At 40.2% G+C, this 19,793-nt stretch overlaps 1 protein-coding gene across 1 annotated transcript; it reads right to left on the reverse strand.

Annotated features, from left to right (window-relative positions):
* Positions 1-2,186: 2,186 nt before the first annotated feature.
* Positions 2,187-18,268, reverse strand: LOC136426543 (protein FAM227B-like). Its single transcript, XM_066415208.1, has 19 exons — positions 17,824-18,268; positions 16,493-16,552; positions 15,659-15,767; positions 14,803-14,946; positions 13,514-13,632; positions 12,880-12,984; positions 12,032-12,130; positions 11,224-11,328; positions 10,452-10,578; positions 9,304-9,441; positions 8,534-8,641; positions 7,602-7,748; positions 6,203-6,273; positions 5,601-5,794; positions 4,954-5,031; positions 4,058-4,132; positions 3,554-3,623; positions 2,701-2,889; positions 2,187-2,359 (listed from the first exon to the last, which is right to left on the reverse strand). Exons 1-19 carry the CDS (start codon positions 17,920-17,922, stop codon positions 2,288-2,290), a joined length of 2,109 nt encoding a protein of 702 aa, XP_066271305.1. The 5' UTR covers positions 17,923-18,268; the 3' UTR covers positions 2,187-2,287.
* Positions 18,269-19,793: the final 1,525 nt, after the last annotated feature.

The following is a 19,793-nucleotide window of genomic DNA, read 5'->3' on the forward strand; positions in this document are numbered from 1 at the left end:
ATTTCATTCCGTATGAAGATGCACTAGCAGAAGCAAAGAAGGCTAAGGGCAATGCCCATAAAGAGGCCGAGGCAAGTGCAAAGGTTAAGATGACATCCGCCTCCTTGCCCAAGGCAGAAGAGTACCTCCGAAAGGGGGTAAAAATTGACCCCATATTCACACGTTGCAGGATCTGCTTAGCCCAGTGCCTGCTCTGTCAGGATAAGGTCGAGGAGAGTTGGCAACAGTTCCGTATCGCAGCAGAGAAGACCAGACACACCAGGAACAAAGTAGAGGCAAAAAGGGAATGGGCCAAGCTCCTGATCAAGAATGGGAATGAATCGGGAGCACTGATGCAACTTAGAGAGGCACTGAAGTTTGAGGGTCAGACCGGTGCACCCGTCTACCGCGGGTTGGACAACGCTCTAAATAGCTGGTGCAAACTTGACCGACGCGACCCAAGGCCTATCAGAGTTAGGGCGGCGTTTGCACTAGAAGCGGGAAACGAAGACAACGCCATCGAATACTACAAACAAGCCCTTAAGATTGACGCCAACGACACCTGTAGTCTGATAGGTTTGGGAAAGGCGTACAGGAAGAAAGGCAAAGAACATTTCGAAGAAGCCAAAGAGTGGCTTGAGAAGGCTTCGGGCCTGGGAAGCGACGAAGCAGACGACGAACTCTTTAACTTGGAAATGGAGATGATGCAGCTAGAAGAGCAGAGTGGTGCAACAAGCCCTCCACGGGAGAACTTGGGCTATGGAACTACAGAAAGACCACACACTTACGAGAACGAGTTGAGTGATTAAGAGAAGCCTACAGGTGCTACAAAAGGATACAGCTCACACAAGCCCGATCAGTGGGGCTGTTGGGACCATTTAAGGCGATTCTGCAGAAACATTTCAGAAATCAAACTTTCAATGACATCTGAAACAATTGTGTATGCGGAAACAGATCGCAAAAGGATTACTCTACAGTGTGAACAACAGACACAAGAATCAAGAGATGTCATAGGCATCCGTCCATCTCATGAGATGATGGTAGTGTTGTGAAGAGATATAGGTCAGTTAAGCCCTGATTATCTTTTGAAAGGCAGAAAATATTTGCACAGACAGGATGGGGTGGAAGGGAATGTAGTATCAAGGACCAGATAAATAGCCAAGGAAATTGCATTAATGGAATGTACATGTCTACCATTGATCAGTACCGAGACAGCATCTAAGGTTAGTCCAGTTCATGTTTCTGTTTTGCCAGGAAAACATATCACAGGTCTAGACTGTGAACTGTTTTCCAGGTACCCCTGGATAAAATCTACAGCTATAGCTAGAAAGACAGAAAATGTGATATGGTGAAATGTCTGGACATAATATAAATAATTTTAACAATATGTCATAAGTTATTATAATGAACATGACCCAGTACACATTTACTGAAAGCAGTGAAAGTTTGTGTGATCAGCAAAGATTGAAAGTAGAAGGACTGTAAACTTCTTCTTATCCTTTTCTAAATTGCACCATTGATGAAAATGCCCACTCTGTAAAGACAATGCAACACAGTGTTCATTGAAGCAAAATTGTATTTCACCAATAGAACAACATTCAACATTGCAAGGTGTATTACCCTTAATCTACCAACTTTGGCTACTAGTATTAAGCTTTGTACACCCTATTTACATAACTGTTAAGTATGTTCAGCAAAAGCATACAACAAATTCACATCAAATCAAAACATATGTACATTTCTTTAACAACTTTGTTCTCCATTTCTTGACCATATTTCACTGGGTTTTAACCACAATAAGTGCAAATATGCATCTTTAGCAGTACACAGACCTGATTACATAATACAGCAAGTTGTGAGATATTATTTTACACTAAGCTGGTCTGTGAAGGGTTGACAATAATTTGAGAAGAAAAATGTACACTGCCAGTCATCCTACACATAGTACACTGTTTCATGCTTTTATTGCTAAGGGCCCTGTCACACGTGTGCATATACTCTAGTGCGCATGAGTTGCGCATTAACATTTTTTAGGTACAGTTTGCGGGGAAGAAGTTGTTTTCTGCATTGACCCACCATTGTGAAGCCTAGTTATCGAACCAAGGAAATGACTTCTTGGGCTGATAACTTAATCTTGACCAAAAACATGTTGATACACAACTCATGCGGGCTTGAATATACGCACAAGTGTGACAGGGGCTTAAAATCCATACAACAGGTTTTGTCAAAGAAAATTTTTGTTTGCCCTTTCAAGCAACAATAAAGACATATCAGTGATGTCAAATACAGCTCTTTACTTCATGTTGTCTCAACTGTAGAATCCAGCCGACTTTCTGGACTGAGCAGAGCTTCTTGCACTTCTCACGCTCTCTTCATTGATCTATAATGACAGAAAAAAATCATGAAACATGTTCTAAACTCATAGATATCACGCAACATGCAGTAAAAAGAATTTAGCTCTTTTTGAAGTGTAAATTTCCTATGGAAGGCCATAGGTTTCAATCAATTCATACCATGGAATAGCTTTCAAATAGAAACCATGCTTCAATTTCATGTTGCAATAAAAAGAGTTAATGAACGTTTGACAAACAAATCAGGAAACTATGCTGTGAAGCTGCGATGCTTCACTGTGAATTGAAATCAACTAAAAAGTTTGTAAACTTTTGCCAATTTTTCAAAAATAAGGCAACTATAAGGTTATGGAACTTTCCCAGTTCTTACCTTCACTACTGGTACCCTTCTCTCTTCTTCTTCTTCTTCCTTTTCTTCTCCCTCCTTTATCTCTCCATCACCTGGACCTTCCTCCTCTTCTCCCTCCTCCTCTTCCTCCTCCTCCTCTTCTGTCTCCTCTTCATCCATCCAATCTCTGCCTCTCCCTCTGTTGGCAGGTTTGAACAACTCTCGCTGTTTCTGTAACACATAAGAATTGGACAAATTTTTCAAATACTGTGATTCACTTTATCTTCAAGGTAGCAAAATTTCACGATGTTAGGAAAATTGACATTTTCATTGAACTCTTTGGTGGCGGAAAGTGATTTACAGAACGGTTGTGTTAGGGGATCATATATAATAACAACAGTTTTTTTCACCGTGCTGATGATAAGCTCAAGGTACAGAGGTGACCGTGAAAACAGTGAACATAAAGTTACCGTGAAAGAAACAAGAATTCCAGTACCCATTTTGATTAGTTAAAGTCCTTCCTGAACCAGATGGAGCATAGGGCCACACAACTTTGTGCGATCACTACATTAGGACGCTAGTCCACTGGTAGCAGTGTGTGTTCAACAACCATACACTTTCTCAAATGCTGAGTGCTAAGTGGACAAAGATAAGTAGAGAAAGCAATATGTACCATTTTTTAAAGAACCTTTGGTATGACTCGGTTGGGGCTCAAACTCACGACCTGTCAACACATGGCAAACTTGCCATTGCACCAGCCATTGGATTAGGATGATACTAAATCCCTTAGCAGCAATCGATAAACAAAAGTACATGTTTGTCTGTGTTAGCTACTTTCCACCATATTGGAAACACTATGTTATGATATGTTATGTTATGTTCATGAAATACCAACCCGTTTGTCGTGAACCTTTTCAGTGAACATCTTCATTTCCCAACTCTGCTTGGAGAGGTCGTGTTTTAACCTGCAGATAAAATACAAAAATATTATGACATTTTGAAAACACATAATCTTAACCAAGAATGACAGAAAGTTCTAACCTTCTGTTCTAACCCAAATTGTTTCAACAGAACATATAATTTGATTCGATTTGATTTATATATTTGACTGTAAAGAAAGTATACTGAACAATATACAAAATTCAATACAAACTTTCACAAAGCACATTGAGACCTTTATAACTAAAATACATATGAAGGCGTACACAAAACACAAGGACTAAAATACATAGAAAAAAATCAACCAATACTAGCGCAAAACTAAAGCGCATATAAAAAAAATTTGCATGAGACTAATCTATATATAACATCATTAACAAAGTCAAAACTTGGGTTCATATCATAAAGTAGGTTACTAAGATTATACAAGTAGTCGTTCAACAGATTATATCATACTCACTTCTCAATCTGTTTGACAGCATCTCTTCTCTGTTTCTCTATTCTCATCCTCTCTTGGGCAGTGATCTCACAGACCCTGTAAATGATAAAAGTGATTTATGTACAATGTGAGAAAACATATCACTTTGAACTGCATAAGCAGGAAATTGTCTTGTCGATGAAGTCTAGACATCCAGGGTTCCAGGTAATAAGATATGCCAAAAAACAGTTACTCCAGTAAATGTATACTATTTTGGAACCGGTCAGACTTTTCAGGTGGCATCCACTACCTTTCGCCAGTGACACAGACAATGCCACTTGAAACATCTGGCCATTTCCAAAATCATATCAACTTGCTTGTTTAACTGTTTTTGAGTGTAGAAAGTTGTCTTATTGTGCAAACACCTCTTCTGCACTGAAAATGTACAAGCTTATCAAGAGACATGGTTCGGGCAATCACACAAGGGAAAGTATAGAGAGTTCTTGCTCAAGGTGTGGCTCTTTGTAAACTCATGACAGTTAACAATTATTTTTTCCCTTCAAAAGACTATGAATCATCACAGTAGTGTGTCATACTATGTAATAGATGTTCTTTCTACCTAGGTGCTGAAAACATTCATGCCAATATTTTTTCTGGAAGTTGGCGTCCTTTAATGTTCTACTAAGTTGTGCCTGTCCCTGGTGCTGAACAGCACTCACATAACCACAAGCAATGCTGTAGGTACCATTCTTACTATACTTGTCACAATCATTACAGTAGTGTGCAGGTGTACAGCAGGGTTAAGAATTAGACTGGAATTAAACTGGGATTGAAACCCCAACCCTTTGATTCTGATTTGGCTCTATAAAACCCAGCAAATGTGTCTATTTTCCAACATCTCCAAGTTTGGCACAGTTAAGAAAAGAAGCACTCCTTACTTCTTGTACTCATCCTGTAGACTCTTGGTCATCTCCAAGGACTCCCTGATGACATCTCGGTAGGTTGGGCCGGGGGGAGTGACACTGGTTAAGGTTATAAATGTCTAAGCTGTCCAGTTTGTATCATTGAAGTAGGAACAAAACACAGAAACAACCGTTGTGCATAAATTCTCAAGTGCTCAATTGGAGTTAAATTCAGAACAATAAAACAACATGCTTTATTGATCAACTGAACACAAGCCTCTGCCTCAAGTACAGTCTACTACAATAGACAATCAATGATAGTTGGTAAACCATATTTGCTGTCCTTCTGTCTATCTCACATATCTCTCTTTCATATGCAGCATTGCGCAGATGTCACAAATATCTTTGTAAACATAGAACTGATGGATACCCACTTCCATGCAAAAATACTAATAGCACTCCATTAACAATCCGCCGGGTTACATAAATCCGCCAATTTGAAAACAATGGGTTTGAGAGATCTCCAGTGCAGCACCCCCAGGTAAACAGGAGTGCATTACACTGGGGGACGTTGGGTTGGAGATCTGTTTAGCCTATCTTTTCAGGGTGGTGGAATTATGTACGTACCTTGGTGGAATTATGTTAGTGGAAGCTACGAGACTTAGAAACATAAACAAGGATATGGCAGCCTCTTGACCTCCGTCCTGCGTACTCGCCTCCCTATCAAATCTCTTGTCTCCCGCTCCTCCAGACTCTTCATCTGCATGTAATGCGACACCAGCGGACTCCGACCGGACAGGTTAAAGGTCACACGCTCAAACTGGGGGCCTGGGCCTGTCTGGTGAGACTGTAATGGCAAAATGTACAATACCTGAATCTCAAATGGTGTGTGCTATGGCTATTTGTTGTTGTTTGTCACCTTGCGGTGCCTAGCATCACATAGGTCAGCAGGTTTCCTTGCTGGTTCTGTAGCAGAGTATAATGTTACAGGGAGGGGTTGCTAGCCATTCCCCTAAAATTGAAATGGCACATAATGAAAATACAGGAATTTCTTATACATTGTAGTATGCACCAGAACTAAATTGACTTGTCATAATCTGGTTATGACAACACTGAGAAATATCTTTTGTGGCTGAGACATAGCATCACATCCATAGAGAACACTAACTTGAGATGGAGTTTTTAAACTAAAAGTTAAAAGAGCTAGGGTACATTTCCCTGGTGTCCTAGACAGTAAGAGCCACAGGCAAGCAACCTTGAAAAATGATAAGATGAGCAGTGTTACCTCAATAGGCTGCAGTCTGGGTGTGCTGACTGTAGCAATACGAGACTCAGTAGTTATCCCACCCTGGGTACCTGCAAGTACAGACAGCAGTCACATGACAATTCCTACATGCATAATTGCATATTTACATTTCTTGAAGGAATTTATAACACCAACACTGCTGTACTACTTCAGCAAAAAATTGTAGACAGCTATTTCTTCCAATGGTACTGAAAGACATTTATGATAAACTTTTTTAAATGAAATTTGATGTTCTATGATGTACTACTAAGTTGTCCCTGTCCTTGGTGCTGAACAGCACTCCTATAACCACAGGTAATGCTGGAGGCACCATTCTTACTTAATATAATGTTCTAACATGATTTCACCAGGTCACATATATCTGCCACCCTGAAAGGATGCATCTAAAGAGATCCCCAATGCAACTTCAACACATTCCTGCATATACTGAATGTGCATACCTTGGGATGCTGAACTAGAGAGCTCTCAAACAAACTGTTTTTTATTGTGGCTTGTATTTGTAACCAGGCAGATACTTTTCAATTAAAGTTACTGTCCCTTGCACCCCGACCAATCAAACCACGTGAAACGCATTGAAACTCAGATTCGTATCATTCGTGATTGAATCCGCCCACGATTTAACGATTAGAGAAAAGTAGTAGAAACTATTCTCTTTCTCTTTTAAACGTTAAATTGCGGGCGGATTCAATCACTTCCAAAGTAGCAAAATTGTCAATCTGAAAACATCTTTTGGAAGTTGAAACCTTCCACCATCTCACTGGCGAGTTTGTTTGGTCAGATGTAGTTGTTAACGCAAGTTAGAAAGCGATTTGTCGGGTCATGGCTGATACGAATCTGAGTTTCAACGCGTTTCATATGGTTTGATTGGTCGGGGTGCCTTGATGACAAATAACATCACAGTGACAACTGAATATACTCCAGACACTAAATTAACGACCAGTACTGTCCTTGGTGCTGAATTACATTCACACTAACATCATACTACTAGTGCTGAGAAACATGTCATTTGAGCTACCAAAACTGACATCCTTCAACTTAACAATGATTCAGATATCCCCATTACAAACATTCTAAGAGCTAAAATTGTAAATTTGACACAAATACCATCAAGAACAAGGTCACACACTAGGGGGCCCAAAATCAAACTTGATGTTTGTCTTCCCTACCACCATACCAAATATAATTACAATCCATCCAGAGGTTTTTAATTTATACAGACCACAACTATCCAGAAACACAGACACAAACACCCCCAAGCACGCACACAGAAACAAACACATACACAGACAGACACACAGACAGAACCCAAACAATAAGGAGGTAAAAAGGCTTTTCAGACTACATGTAAAACAATTTTGGAAAGAAAAGCTGTCCTCACCAACTCTTGTGCTTCTGCTGGGAAGCTCCCTGGTCTTGACCGGCGAGTGAGTGGCAGTCGTTCCCGTGGCAACACGGGCATGGTCCGCTTTGCCCAGCCGACTGATGTCACGCAGGTCCGACATGTCAAAGTTCAAGTTGAAGTTCACTGAAAAAAAGCAAGGAATTGTTAAACTTCAACATGAAAGTTGGTGAAAAATCCCTTCACCTTCAGATTTCATTGGAACCATTGATTACCCTAAGATTACTTGACCTTCTTCTTGATTGCGAAGCCATAAATTACCACAGCAGCTCTTTCCATATACCCAGCAGCCACAGCTTATAAGCCCAAGTGTTAGTAACTGCAGATGCTGAAGAAAACCATTTGTATAGAGACTGAGCACACAAGTTAATCAACAGTACTGTCCTTGGTGCTGAATTACATTCACTAATATTGCTCCAGCATATCAGCTTTGCAAAGGTTAGCGTTACAGCAACAAGACACAAACATTCCTCCTGTTAGATAATTTCAGGGTGTTGACCTACATGCATATGTAAGATAGCCACGGATTCACCAAAATATATATACCAAATGGATTTGGGGTTAAACAGACATTTTGGGGTCCTTACCCCATTTCACCTGGTCCCAAGGAGTGAAAAAGAAGTTAAAAAGAGTGACTTTTCCCTCATTTTCACCCCCCATTTTGAGTGAAGACCCCTAAAAACATCTGTTTAACCTCAAATCCAGTTGGCAGAGATAGTTTATATTAAAGATGCAAAATACAATTATGGTTAACCCTATCCATGACATAGATCATCCCATATAATATCTGATTGCCAAACTGCTCAGTTAGCTGACCATCACCATTTTGCAGCACACATTGTTTGTATCTGTTTACAGCAAAGCCACCTTGCTACCCCAGCACAAAGAAGTGCATTTTCCTCTTTATCAACCTGATTTTCTTCCCGCTCCTGATTGGTCAGAGCTCCTTTTACTGGACTCTGATTGGCCACTTGCAGAGCTGGTCCGCATCACAAGACCCACCAAATCTACAAACCTGACTGAAGAGTAATGGTTACTTTAACCTTCAGCACACTGAAGAAGCCATTTGGCTACCAATTTTCTGCTAATTATGGAGTGAGGTAGCAGGGAGAAGGTTAACAAGATCATCTTCATTGCAACCTAAGTGTAGGTTCGTGCACAAGTCAGCATATTTCTCATAGATGTTGCTAAACAAGGATTAAAACTGATGGTAACAAATATTTGGAAAAAAAATTAGCTTGGATTATTTTGAGACAGCATGACAACAGTGGACAAAACATACATGTTATCTTGTGTTTCTTTGCACATCATCACCTGTCTTGGTAAGGGATCAATGTCGCAGCGTCCATCATGGATTTCTGTCTTATGCTTTTTGTGTGCTTTACATTAGGTCTAGAGTTAGAGTTATTGCTGAGCGTCTAAACCTTATAGTAGATATGCATGTTTCTACCTGTTTTGGTGAGAGATGTTTCAGTGTAATCTCCAAGCAGATCTATTGGTGGCAAGGCCAACGAGTATCCAAAGCCCTTGCCACCGATAGATCTGCTTGGAGATTAAATTTCAGTGGCCAACATGGATTTTTGTTGAAATTGGTGCTTTTTTGTGCTTCACATAAGTAATAGAGTCAGTAAGGATAGGGAGTCACCTTTATAAAGCTTAAGTTAGACCTGTATGTATTTACCTGTTTTGGTAAGAGAAGTTGCAGCAGCCATCATGGATTTCTGTTTGCTGTGTTCGTCGTCAGCCATGGCGGTGGGGCTCTTGGGTCGTAGGCGCTTCAGGTTCCACTTACGCCACGCCTCGGGGGGCGGACGGGTGCCTAGATGTGGGGAGTGGGAGAAGGGGAAGAGAGAAAAATAACACATGAAATAATAAATAAAATAAATAACTTTATTGTAAGTTCATGCCCGAAGGCTAATTGCAGACAAACAAATACATGGATATACGTGGGAATCGACATAGTTATCTAGTCTACTGTGAAAGTTCTATGTTAACTAGGGTTGACTATGGTTGGGTTTGACTTCTTTTTTGAAGGCAGTGGAAAATGAAAAGACCCACGTTTTGTATCGTAAGTGGGTTGGTTGATTTTAGTAGTAAGATTGATTTTTGTAAGTTAGTCAAATGGTGAAAGCTAGGGGAATTAACGGAAGCTGTTTTATATAATTTGTTTCTTTCGGCGTCATATAGAGGACATTGGCAAATAAAATAATAACATATCCTTACAGGATAACTGTCATCTAACAAAACTTTGGACAATTCATCAGACAGCATGCAGAAAAGTGGTCAGTCCCTTTAAAGAGCTTATCATAAAAATTGATTCAGAATACTGTTATTTCACCTTTATTTATTTGTGTATTCCATATTTCTTGTCTCTCAAGTATACCCACGATTTATACCATTGTTCTGCTTTGTTTGTAATTAACCCTCTGGCATGGATCTGCAATATATTTTTTCTTATAGGTGGAATCCCAGTACAGAAGCAAAAGTGAGCATTTAACTTTTCATTTTTACCAATCATTATGACGGCTCTCTGCACAAATTCTAACACAAAACATGACGGGAACAGTGATACTGTACTCTCTACTACATCTCTACTGTATCTCTTTCGACCAGTGTCTTTCTCTACCAAATGGTGCTAGTCTTTACTGCCTACTGCCTACGTGCACAGGCCAAAAACTGGCCCCTTGCTTTCCAGGTGGATCCTGTTTTTACGAGGAGATGTGTTTTTACAAGAATATGAATATGTGTACAAATCTGTTGTCAAATTACAAAATCTTTGAAATATCTGAGTTTCGGAAATGGAGTTACGAATTAAGACCAATCTATTACCAGATATCCACTCAGATATGATGTTAATGAGGTCCTTGATGAACCGTTCATCAAACTTGTCCTGGGACTCAGGAAAGGCTTCAGCAAAGGCAGCATAGATGGACTGGGCCAGGCAGTCTGAATACACCTGGAATGGGAAGTGTTCACAGTGGTTAAAACAGATTCGTTTTGCTGTGGAAAAAAGATGATTACTCGGAGAGGTAGGATTTTTATGCTTTTACATCCAAAACCATAAAAGTGACCACCTTTACGTAAGGGACCACCTGGTCAATGTGACCACTTTCTGGTGGTCCCTTAACTTAAGACAATTTTCCCCATTGACACAAGCATTAAGAATCCTGTCTACAGTAAACACCTGTCCACATAGACCAGATTTTATAGGTCCCCTGGGTGGTCTTGTTGGTTAGGTTCGGATGTATATTGAAATGAAGATAATATTTGGTAAAGAAAAATCAAGGAAAAAGAAGAGGGCAGCTAAAAAGCACCTCACTGTTACAGTAGGTATCCAAGACACAGGACAAATTCTCCAGACCAAACACATGTGAGCAACAAAGTTGATTATCGTGGGAATAAAAGACAATTATCACTGTAATGTCTGAAACGTCTGACCGTTTACAAATTCTATCCAGTTGCTTGAGCAACTGTTACTTTGTGTATCTTATTACTTGGATGTGTAACCTTCATTGACAAATCACTGCAATGGTGTCTATGTAACTTGCAAGATACACATTATAGGACAAATTCCAGGCATAAAAGTGTGACTGAAACTTACTTTAAAGTACTTGTCCCTGACGTCAGGGTGGACGGACATGAAGAGAGCCACGAAGCTGTCCGCTATCCGGTTGAACAGGCGGTCCTGGTCTTCTGGTCTGTTTTTCTGACAAACAAATTTTCACCAAAAAAATGTGAGAGAGAGGACATTTTTACATTTATTGCAATGAAACTTATGGATTTTCTTAGACCATCTGTCTATCTTATTTCAAGCAGTTGGTCCATTAGAACAGTAGGGGAAGAACAGATCCTACCGTAAAATCCCTATTTACGTACACATTTTAAAAACTTTTCAAGTTGCAAGCAGGTGCTCCAGGCCGACGCCAAAGTCAGGGTGCGTACGTTAGGAGGGGTTCTTCCTCGGAAAAATCGCATATCAGCATAAGAGTACGGTACATCTTCATGCAAATGAAGTGTGGAATGCCACCACACAATCAATCAGTAATAAAGAATAGATAATGCATATATCTAAATTGTTTGATATTTTCTACCCAGAAACATTTTCTCAGTAACCCTTTAAGTCAGTAAACATCATCAGAAGGATGATCATGTCAACCTCTTGACTATCCAAAGAAATGCTGGAGAGGGGGTGCGTACGTTAGGAGGGTATTTCCCCTAAACGTTTCAACTCACTGAGTCAGGCCCGCGATCGTCCCCAAATTGGGGGAGCCTTCGTTAGGGGTGCATACGTAAATAGGAATTTTACGGTATGTACATAATTTATCTACAGACAGATATTCATGAAATAGGTGTTAGTTTTGTAGCAGTCAGATTTCATATAGTGTGAAAGAAGTTGTTTAGTAGCTAACCTCAAACTTCTCCAGGAAGTACCACCAGAATGTGTCCTGCATCACGGCCACCGATGCCTCCGACAGGAACAACTTCTTCCACAGTTTCTTAAAGCCAGGCTGTATTCGAAGTGACAATAAAAAAATAAGTCTTGTTTTTAACTTCCAATTAAATACAGCATCGGCTTACATTCTGTGAACAGGACTAGCAATCTGGATGCATAAAGCCGTAGCATCAAAATCATTAGAAATTGAGTAATCAAAAATAAATCGAAAGAAACCTGAAACAGCTACATATATTGCCCCCCCCCCCCAAAAAAAAATGTACAAAACAACTGATCATACGTTAAAGTCCTTTCTTTGGTGCTAGTTATTAGCCCGAAGAAAGTTAACCCAGTAACTGATCTTACATTGAAGTCCTGTGCCTTGGTGACCCTGTCCATCGTACAGGTCTTAGCTACCTACAGATATTAGCCTTAGCTAAGTTATTACATTAAGTCAGGAACTGATCTTACATTGAAGTCCTGTGCCTTGGTGTTAGTTATCTACAGATATCAGCCCTAAGCTGACTAACCCAGTAGCTGATCTTATGTTGAAGTCCTGTGCCTTCAAGTTGGTACTACCGGTAGTTAACTACAGATGTAAGTTATAAGCTCATTAAACCAGTAACTGATCGTACGTTGAAGTCCCATGCTTTTAAGCTTAAAAGTGTTACATTGTAGTTATCTACAGATATTAGCCCTAATAAGCTACATTGTAGTTAACCCAGTAAATGATCGTACATTGAAGTCCTTTGCCTTGATGCTAGTTATCTACAGATGTAGGTTATAAGCTGGTTAACCCAGTAGATAAAATGTAACTGATCTTACGTTGAAGTCCTGTGCCTTGGTGACCCTGTCCATGACTTGTGGAGCCTCCAGCTGCTGCGGCAGGTCCAACAACTCCGCAGCACGGAACCCGGGAAAGGACGCGTACTGCAGGGGACAGAGAACTTCAGCATGAGACCACATTTTAGGTTCTTATTATACCTGACAGTGTACATGTTGCAGTGAATTAAGGCAAAACAGGTTATTTCATGTACTGGAAAGAACAAATCTTTAAACGTAAAATGTTTCTATGATGGAAGTACCAATCAAACTACTTACAACACACCTGTTGTGCAGTTGCAGTAAAAGGTAACTACAGTAGTTACAGTATATCATGATCACATCAGATTGAAAAGATTGAAAAGATATCTTGTTTCTCCAATCCCCAGCATATTTAACTCAAAAGTGAAGCTTAACCTTCAGCATGCTAAGGAAGCTATTAACGTTTGGCAGCAAATTTCTATTGGTTCTGGAGGCAGCAGGAAGAAGGTTAAAGAGATATTTGCAGCACTTGATGATAGCAAAACCCATTTTTTGGAAGAAAAAGGTTTTTGCATCTCTGTGATCATGACACCTGGTATAAAACCGTGAAAAAAATGAGTGCAAGAACACGACTGACTGGATCTGCAATCCTGACCTGAATACTCTTACTGCGAGACGCCTGCATGGCTTCAGCCAGAGTCTGTTTCTTCTTCCTCCTCCTGCTGTGGTGAGTCTGCACAGCTGCATTCTTCTCTACAATCTCTGTCAGAAACACTGCATAGGGCAGGGATAGATGAGCTTAAAACTAAGATGTTTATCACAAAGAAATTAGCTGATGTTTCTACTGAACAATAGATTTTACTATCATATGTGAATATATTGATTTCAAGGCTAACTATACATACTTTCATCTCATTTTCATCCATTAAGAGGGCTGTTAAAGTTAAAAGCCTCCCACACCATAAGGTGTATAGGGCAGTGCCCATCCCCGTTTCATAGCCCTGGGCCACACTGTGGTGCAATCACTGTAGCAGGGGGCTAGTCCACTGGCAGTGGAGTGTGTTTAACTTCCATACTGTTTCAGAAGTATGTACCATTTTTATAAAGTCTTTGCTATGAATCAATGCGCCTCTTGTCCAGAGGTGTCCTACCCGGGTTTGAACCTGGTCTAAGTAGGGCTGTAAGGATGGATAAAAATCTGTTGGGTTGACAATCAGGCCGCTGTATGCAGCTTTAAATTTTTCCTATCCCACCGATTGTGCAGGAGCTCATGTTGTTATTTTTTGTTGTTGAATTCATTTTAATCATCTTTATGTTATATTAAAGGTTAAGATTTTGGATGGATGGGGTGAAATTTTCTAAGATGGAGGGACGGGTCCTGGAGACAGCCCTGGTTAGAATAATGTTGGAATCGAGATGAGGCAACATATTACAGGGCTCGAAATTCATTTTTTTGAAATAGGTGCACTGGTGCACCCAACAACAACAAAATTGGTGCACAGAAAGAATTTTGGGTGCACCACAAAGTAAAGTTGAATGTCAGCGAAACAAAATTACAAAGTTTAACACTCTTAAGAACTTCAACCTGTTTCTATGGCTTACTTCAAAATCTAAAACAAGTAATACATCAAATAAAGTGCAACTGTTACAAAAGTTTATTTTGCTTTTTCTGATACTAACATTTCAAGAATATTCTGTATACTGGTGTACAATAGTACCAACCTGATGAAATTATTTTCGGAAGTACCTTTACCCTATAGCCTATAAAAAATATCTAGGTGCACCAGTGCACCCACAGTCAAAAATTAGGTGCACAGCTCCAATTTTGGGTGCACACAGGTGCACATTCACCCAGTATTGGCTACATGGACTACACCAAACACTGAAACAAAAATACACAGTTATGTAGAACATGAACCAAGGCATACTATTTAGTACACCTACCATCAGATGGAGTGTGAAAGAGCCCCTCGGCCAGCCTGGAGGGTCTGTGATCATCGTCCAGGATGTGCTGTGCGTACTGGTCCAGTTTTATCTCCAAATCATCCAGCTTCTTCTCAAACTGGTCCAGCAGGCCCATGGACAGGGCTGGGGCATAGGTCAAGGTCACAACCTTTGGTGCAATCAGTTACAATTGTAGGAAATTCTTTTTAATATTCATTTCTCATAGATGACAACATCTTTTTTAAACGTTTGCCATCTACATCACAATTACCATAGATGTTATATTGATATGAAAATCAGTTATAATCAACAGTCTACTTCTCTGGATTTCTACTTCAAGTTTTAAAGAAAATATCTGAATTTCTCTGAATCTAATCATTTGAGTCGTGACATCACATCATCACAACATCACAATACACATTCTTATTTCAAGTATACGTCTAGAGATCACAAGTCATTGTCCAAAACTTACTTCTTTCTGGGGTGGTAGATAGGTCAAATTTCTAACATTGCATTAAATGAAAATAGACAATATCAAATCCAGAGAAATCTTGTCTGTCATTCATTATGTGCATCAAGGTAAACCAGCAGAATCCGAGTTCTTGTCTGTACTTTTTCATTTTTCCTGTAAATTATTTTGCTTGTATTGGGCCTCATTCAGCGTCCTATCTGAGTGACATCCCTATCCAAAGTTAGGCACTCATTTTCACTTGAGTGAAGTGAGGGAAATTCGTGCACAGTCCCTTTCCCAAGGGCACAACACTGGGGCATGTCAAGGGATTCAAACCCAGGACCTCTGGGTTCTAGGTCAAACACCCTACCATTACGCCACGTGACGCTACATGTAGAAGGATACGTGCATGTTTCCTGAGCTCATCCACAATATCCTCCTTCCCACTAAACAACAGCTCCTCATCCTCCAGATGCAGGGGACCCTCCGAGGCCATACGCAAAGGCCACTCATCCTGGAACAGGAAGGAATATTAAAGAATATAACTGATTATGCGTCAATGAAGGTTAGACATCCAAGTAATAAGATATGCCAAATAGCAGTTACTCAAGCAACTGGATAAAATTTGGTCAGACGTTTCAGCAAGGAGGTTTAAAAAAACCTCCATTGGTTTCAGACTGCATCCACTGTCTTTTACGAAAGACTTCCCATTAGTCAATGACAAAAGACAGCAGATACTATCTGAAACGTCTGACCATTTCCAAATTTTATCCAGTTGCTTGAGTGACTGTTATTGGGTACATAACTAATTTGTACATCATGATACAAACTAAACACAATTATGGTGTTGTCCAGTTAACAACAAAATCATAGGTTACCATCTGATCCTTGACACTCGCTGGTTCATTAGACTGTCAATTCTGGGATCAACTTGATGACACTAGATGTCCATATGATAATAATCTTAATGTGCAAAGAATCCGAAGCTGCATACTATAAGACCACTCTGAGATTCAAGTGTGCATGCATATATATGCAGTGTCAAAGGTAAAAGCTCTTAAGACATAAACACAACCCGTCTAGGCATTGTTATCAAAATCAAGACAATATCGAGACAAGAACTGCTTACAAGTCAGGGGCCTTCACCTTTGACAATGCATATGCGTACTCAAATCTCCAAGTAGGCTTATTCTGAAAAATTATCTAAACCATTTCTGCTTTATGCAATAACAAACGTACCAGTCTCTCCATCTTCATCCACTCTGCAGGAGTTGTGGGAGGAAGTGGGATTTCTGTAGGCTGTTGTACCAACAAAATAAAAACAGGTCTTCAGTATTTCAATGTTTCTCATAAAAGATAAGCATCCCTAAAATATTACATATTTGTAGAAAAGTGGTGCTCTAAACTTTCTTTACATGCCTGTCAGACATATCTAAAAACAATATAACAGACAGACAGGTAGCATATCTGACCACAAACAGGGCAATACTCTGTGGTGTCAATTGTCAAGTATTTTGCATCACTACAGGATAACTAATCATAAGTTGATGTCCTTTAGTTCATCTAACGTGAACTTTCTTCAGGCAAACTACCTAAAATATGATGATGACAGTGGATAAATTCTCAATGTCTCATACATTATTTATGAATATCATGGAGGAATACAACCTGAGCCTCAGTCAACATCATGTACTTAGAATATCATTCACGATTGTTAAGGAAGTCCTAAATCTTGCAACATGGGTTGATATGAAAAAGACTTAAGACTTGGAAAACTTCAAGCAGAGACATGCAAAGTCGTCCAAACTACACATTGACTAGTAGTAGTACTAGTAGTTAGTTCACCTGTAACGTTTGTTGATAAACAATTGACCTGTGACAGTCTTCCTTTCTCTTTTATTTTCACTTTCAAGATAACCTTTGTTGATACGAGTGCTACGGTAGGGGCATACACTTAAGGGTGTCCACTGTACATGTATGTCTACAATTGTCCTCACAAAACTCAACCCAATGCCACCCATCACTGTCCCAGAACGTACATATGTAGGACTACGGAAGATCAGTCTGGCTGGTGAATTGTTTGTATTTATCAATAATTAGTGTCAAAGTCAACTGTCAACAATAACCAAACATATTTCTACCCTTGACAAGCATGGAGGCTCAGATGCAATGTGTTGTCAAGCATGTACAGGAGTTGTATTTTTGTGACAATAGAATAAGCTAGTTCGGAGTTGCTACTACGCGTGTGCAGTGTCAAAGGTGAAGGCCCCCGCGACGAAAACAAAACCCGTCTGGGCGTTGTTATGCAAATCGAGACAATGTGGAGGCGAGCACTGTTTCCGTCGCGGGGGCCTTCACCTTTGACACTGCACATGCGTAGTAGCAACTCCGAACTAGCTTATTCTTCACGGTTTCTGTTGGATGTTTGATCAACGTTGGATTAGGATTTCGTCCGTTGCATACGATATCTTTTCCGATACAATATTCGGAAACTATAGACGGGATTTCATCCATATATACGTGAACACGACATTATACCACACGTTCTGTCGAAGTGCTGCCACACCCACCTTCTGTTCCTGGGCCTCTTCCTCCGGCTGCTGCAGGGACGCCATGATGGCGAGGATCCGGGGGTCAGTCAGGGGGCTCGGAGTCGCTTGGCTCGTCATCCTGCTTTATATACACACGATCTCAGGCTAGACTGGTTCCCAATGTTGTATTATCCCGGCCCGGTGTTGATGTCCTTGCCGAGGCACCGATGTTTGGTGTTGACTAAAGCGGAGAGATGACCCGGCAACTGCTGGTTGAGTGAGCAGTCTCGAAGGGGGGTGATATCTAGTTTCACTGTTTCTATTTTCTGCAAATAAATCGGGAATACTGAAGTGAATCACGGTACTGTCAACCACCGTGTAACAGTAGTGCAGTTTGGGGTCGACTGTAAGGCATGAATTACGTCAATTTACGGTGGAAACAAGCAAAATTCAGCCGGGAGCGTCCTCTGTTGCTATGGTCGCCGCCATTTTGTAAGTAATGGTCACCGCGGTGCATTGTGGGTAAATATGAACAGGTGGTTTGGATAGATGTTTCAGCACTGAATCTCAGCAAAAAGATTTACAGGAAGAAATAATGTTAGATCTTACGGTGGTTTAGGATTAACACAATAACTTGCAAAATGCACAGTATATTAACGGTAAAAAAAGAGCTGCCTGAGCTGAAATGAATATAATACCGACAATGGAGTTACACATGAGCAACTAAGGTTGCCAGATTGAAACTCTACGGCCAGCAAACTCCTTTTCAACTTTGGCAAATCATTCACCATATTTGGTCAATATCAACTATTTCTTCAACAACCCAATGAGGCTGGACTCTGGGGGAGTTAGAGTGGCGCCCCACAAAATCTTCCAAGCCCTTGTTATTTACGCCGTCTAGCGATGTAATGCCGAAATGCAGTTACGACGATTTCAGTTAACTTCGGAAAGAACGTGCTATGACATTATCACTTAGACTAAATCGTGAAAACTGCTATGCGTCTGGAATACATGTAGCATGTAGTGAACAAAATTTGTTTGTAGTCCAGCTTGTATTTGACCGTGTGTTGGCTGGGTGGCCACTTTCCTTGGGCGAAAGTTATTGGCCCTAACAGGTTTAATAGTCAACACAGAGCACTAAGTAGCTTCCAACAACATACTTTTCATAACTCTGTCGGCCTAGTACTCCAAAGAAGAAGGAGTTGGGAATTCGCTATCTGATCATGAAACGCACGGCTATGTGTATGATCCTAGTAGGTTTGTTCTTAGCTCACTTTGATCGATGAAACAAATGCCATGTGGTAGCCCGTCAAACAATCATTGAAAGTCTAATATCTTTAATATTTCTTCCTTATCTGAGTTTACAACTTTGTGACAACAAGCGATACTATGACGTTCAAAAGGCTGGTGTTCTGTAACATGACTGGCGTCGGTAAATGCTGGATAACTAACTTGTCAGAAAGATAGTAATTTATAGATATTGTCATTATTGAAAGCAGAAACCTCCGGAAGCCCATTAACCGTAAATAATAGACCCCGGACCTCAGATTGCTGGATGCCCCCATCCAAAGGCTATATCTCTCCTGAGGCCATGTTGATTTGATTATATGTATGACATCCACAGGGAACCCCAAAACTGATGCGAGCGTGCGAATAAAAAAAGTTTTCCGACAAACAAAGTTGCCTTCATTATGAAATCTACATGGTCAGGAAGGTTGAAGAAATGACCAAACACACAGAGAAAGGTGTACCAAATAATGGATTCTTCGTTTTTAGTCTTTCACATCTTCTTCTTTGAGTTTGCCATTCTACACATTAGTATCCGTTCTCCGAATTATCATTTTGCAATTTACAGCATACATTTGCTCATTTTGTAGCTGCTTTGTGTGATTTACAGTATGGTAGAAAACTTTATTTTCTTTGGAAACGGACGAAAATTGATGCGCGCGCGGATGTCATCCATATAATCAAATCAAAATGGCCTGACCTATGAGAAATCGTGAGGTACG

The sequence above is a fragment of the Branchiostoma lanceolatum genome, chromosome 2, assembly GCF_035083965.1.
Source record: "Branchiostoma lanceolatum isolate klBraLanc5 chromosome 2, klBraLanc5.hap2, whole genome shotgun sequence".
Lineage (NCBI taxonomy): Eukaryota > Metazoa > Chordata > Leptocardii > Amphioxiformes > Branchiostomatidae > Branchiostoma > Branchiostoma lanceolatum.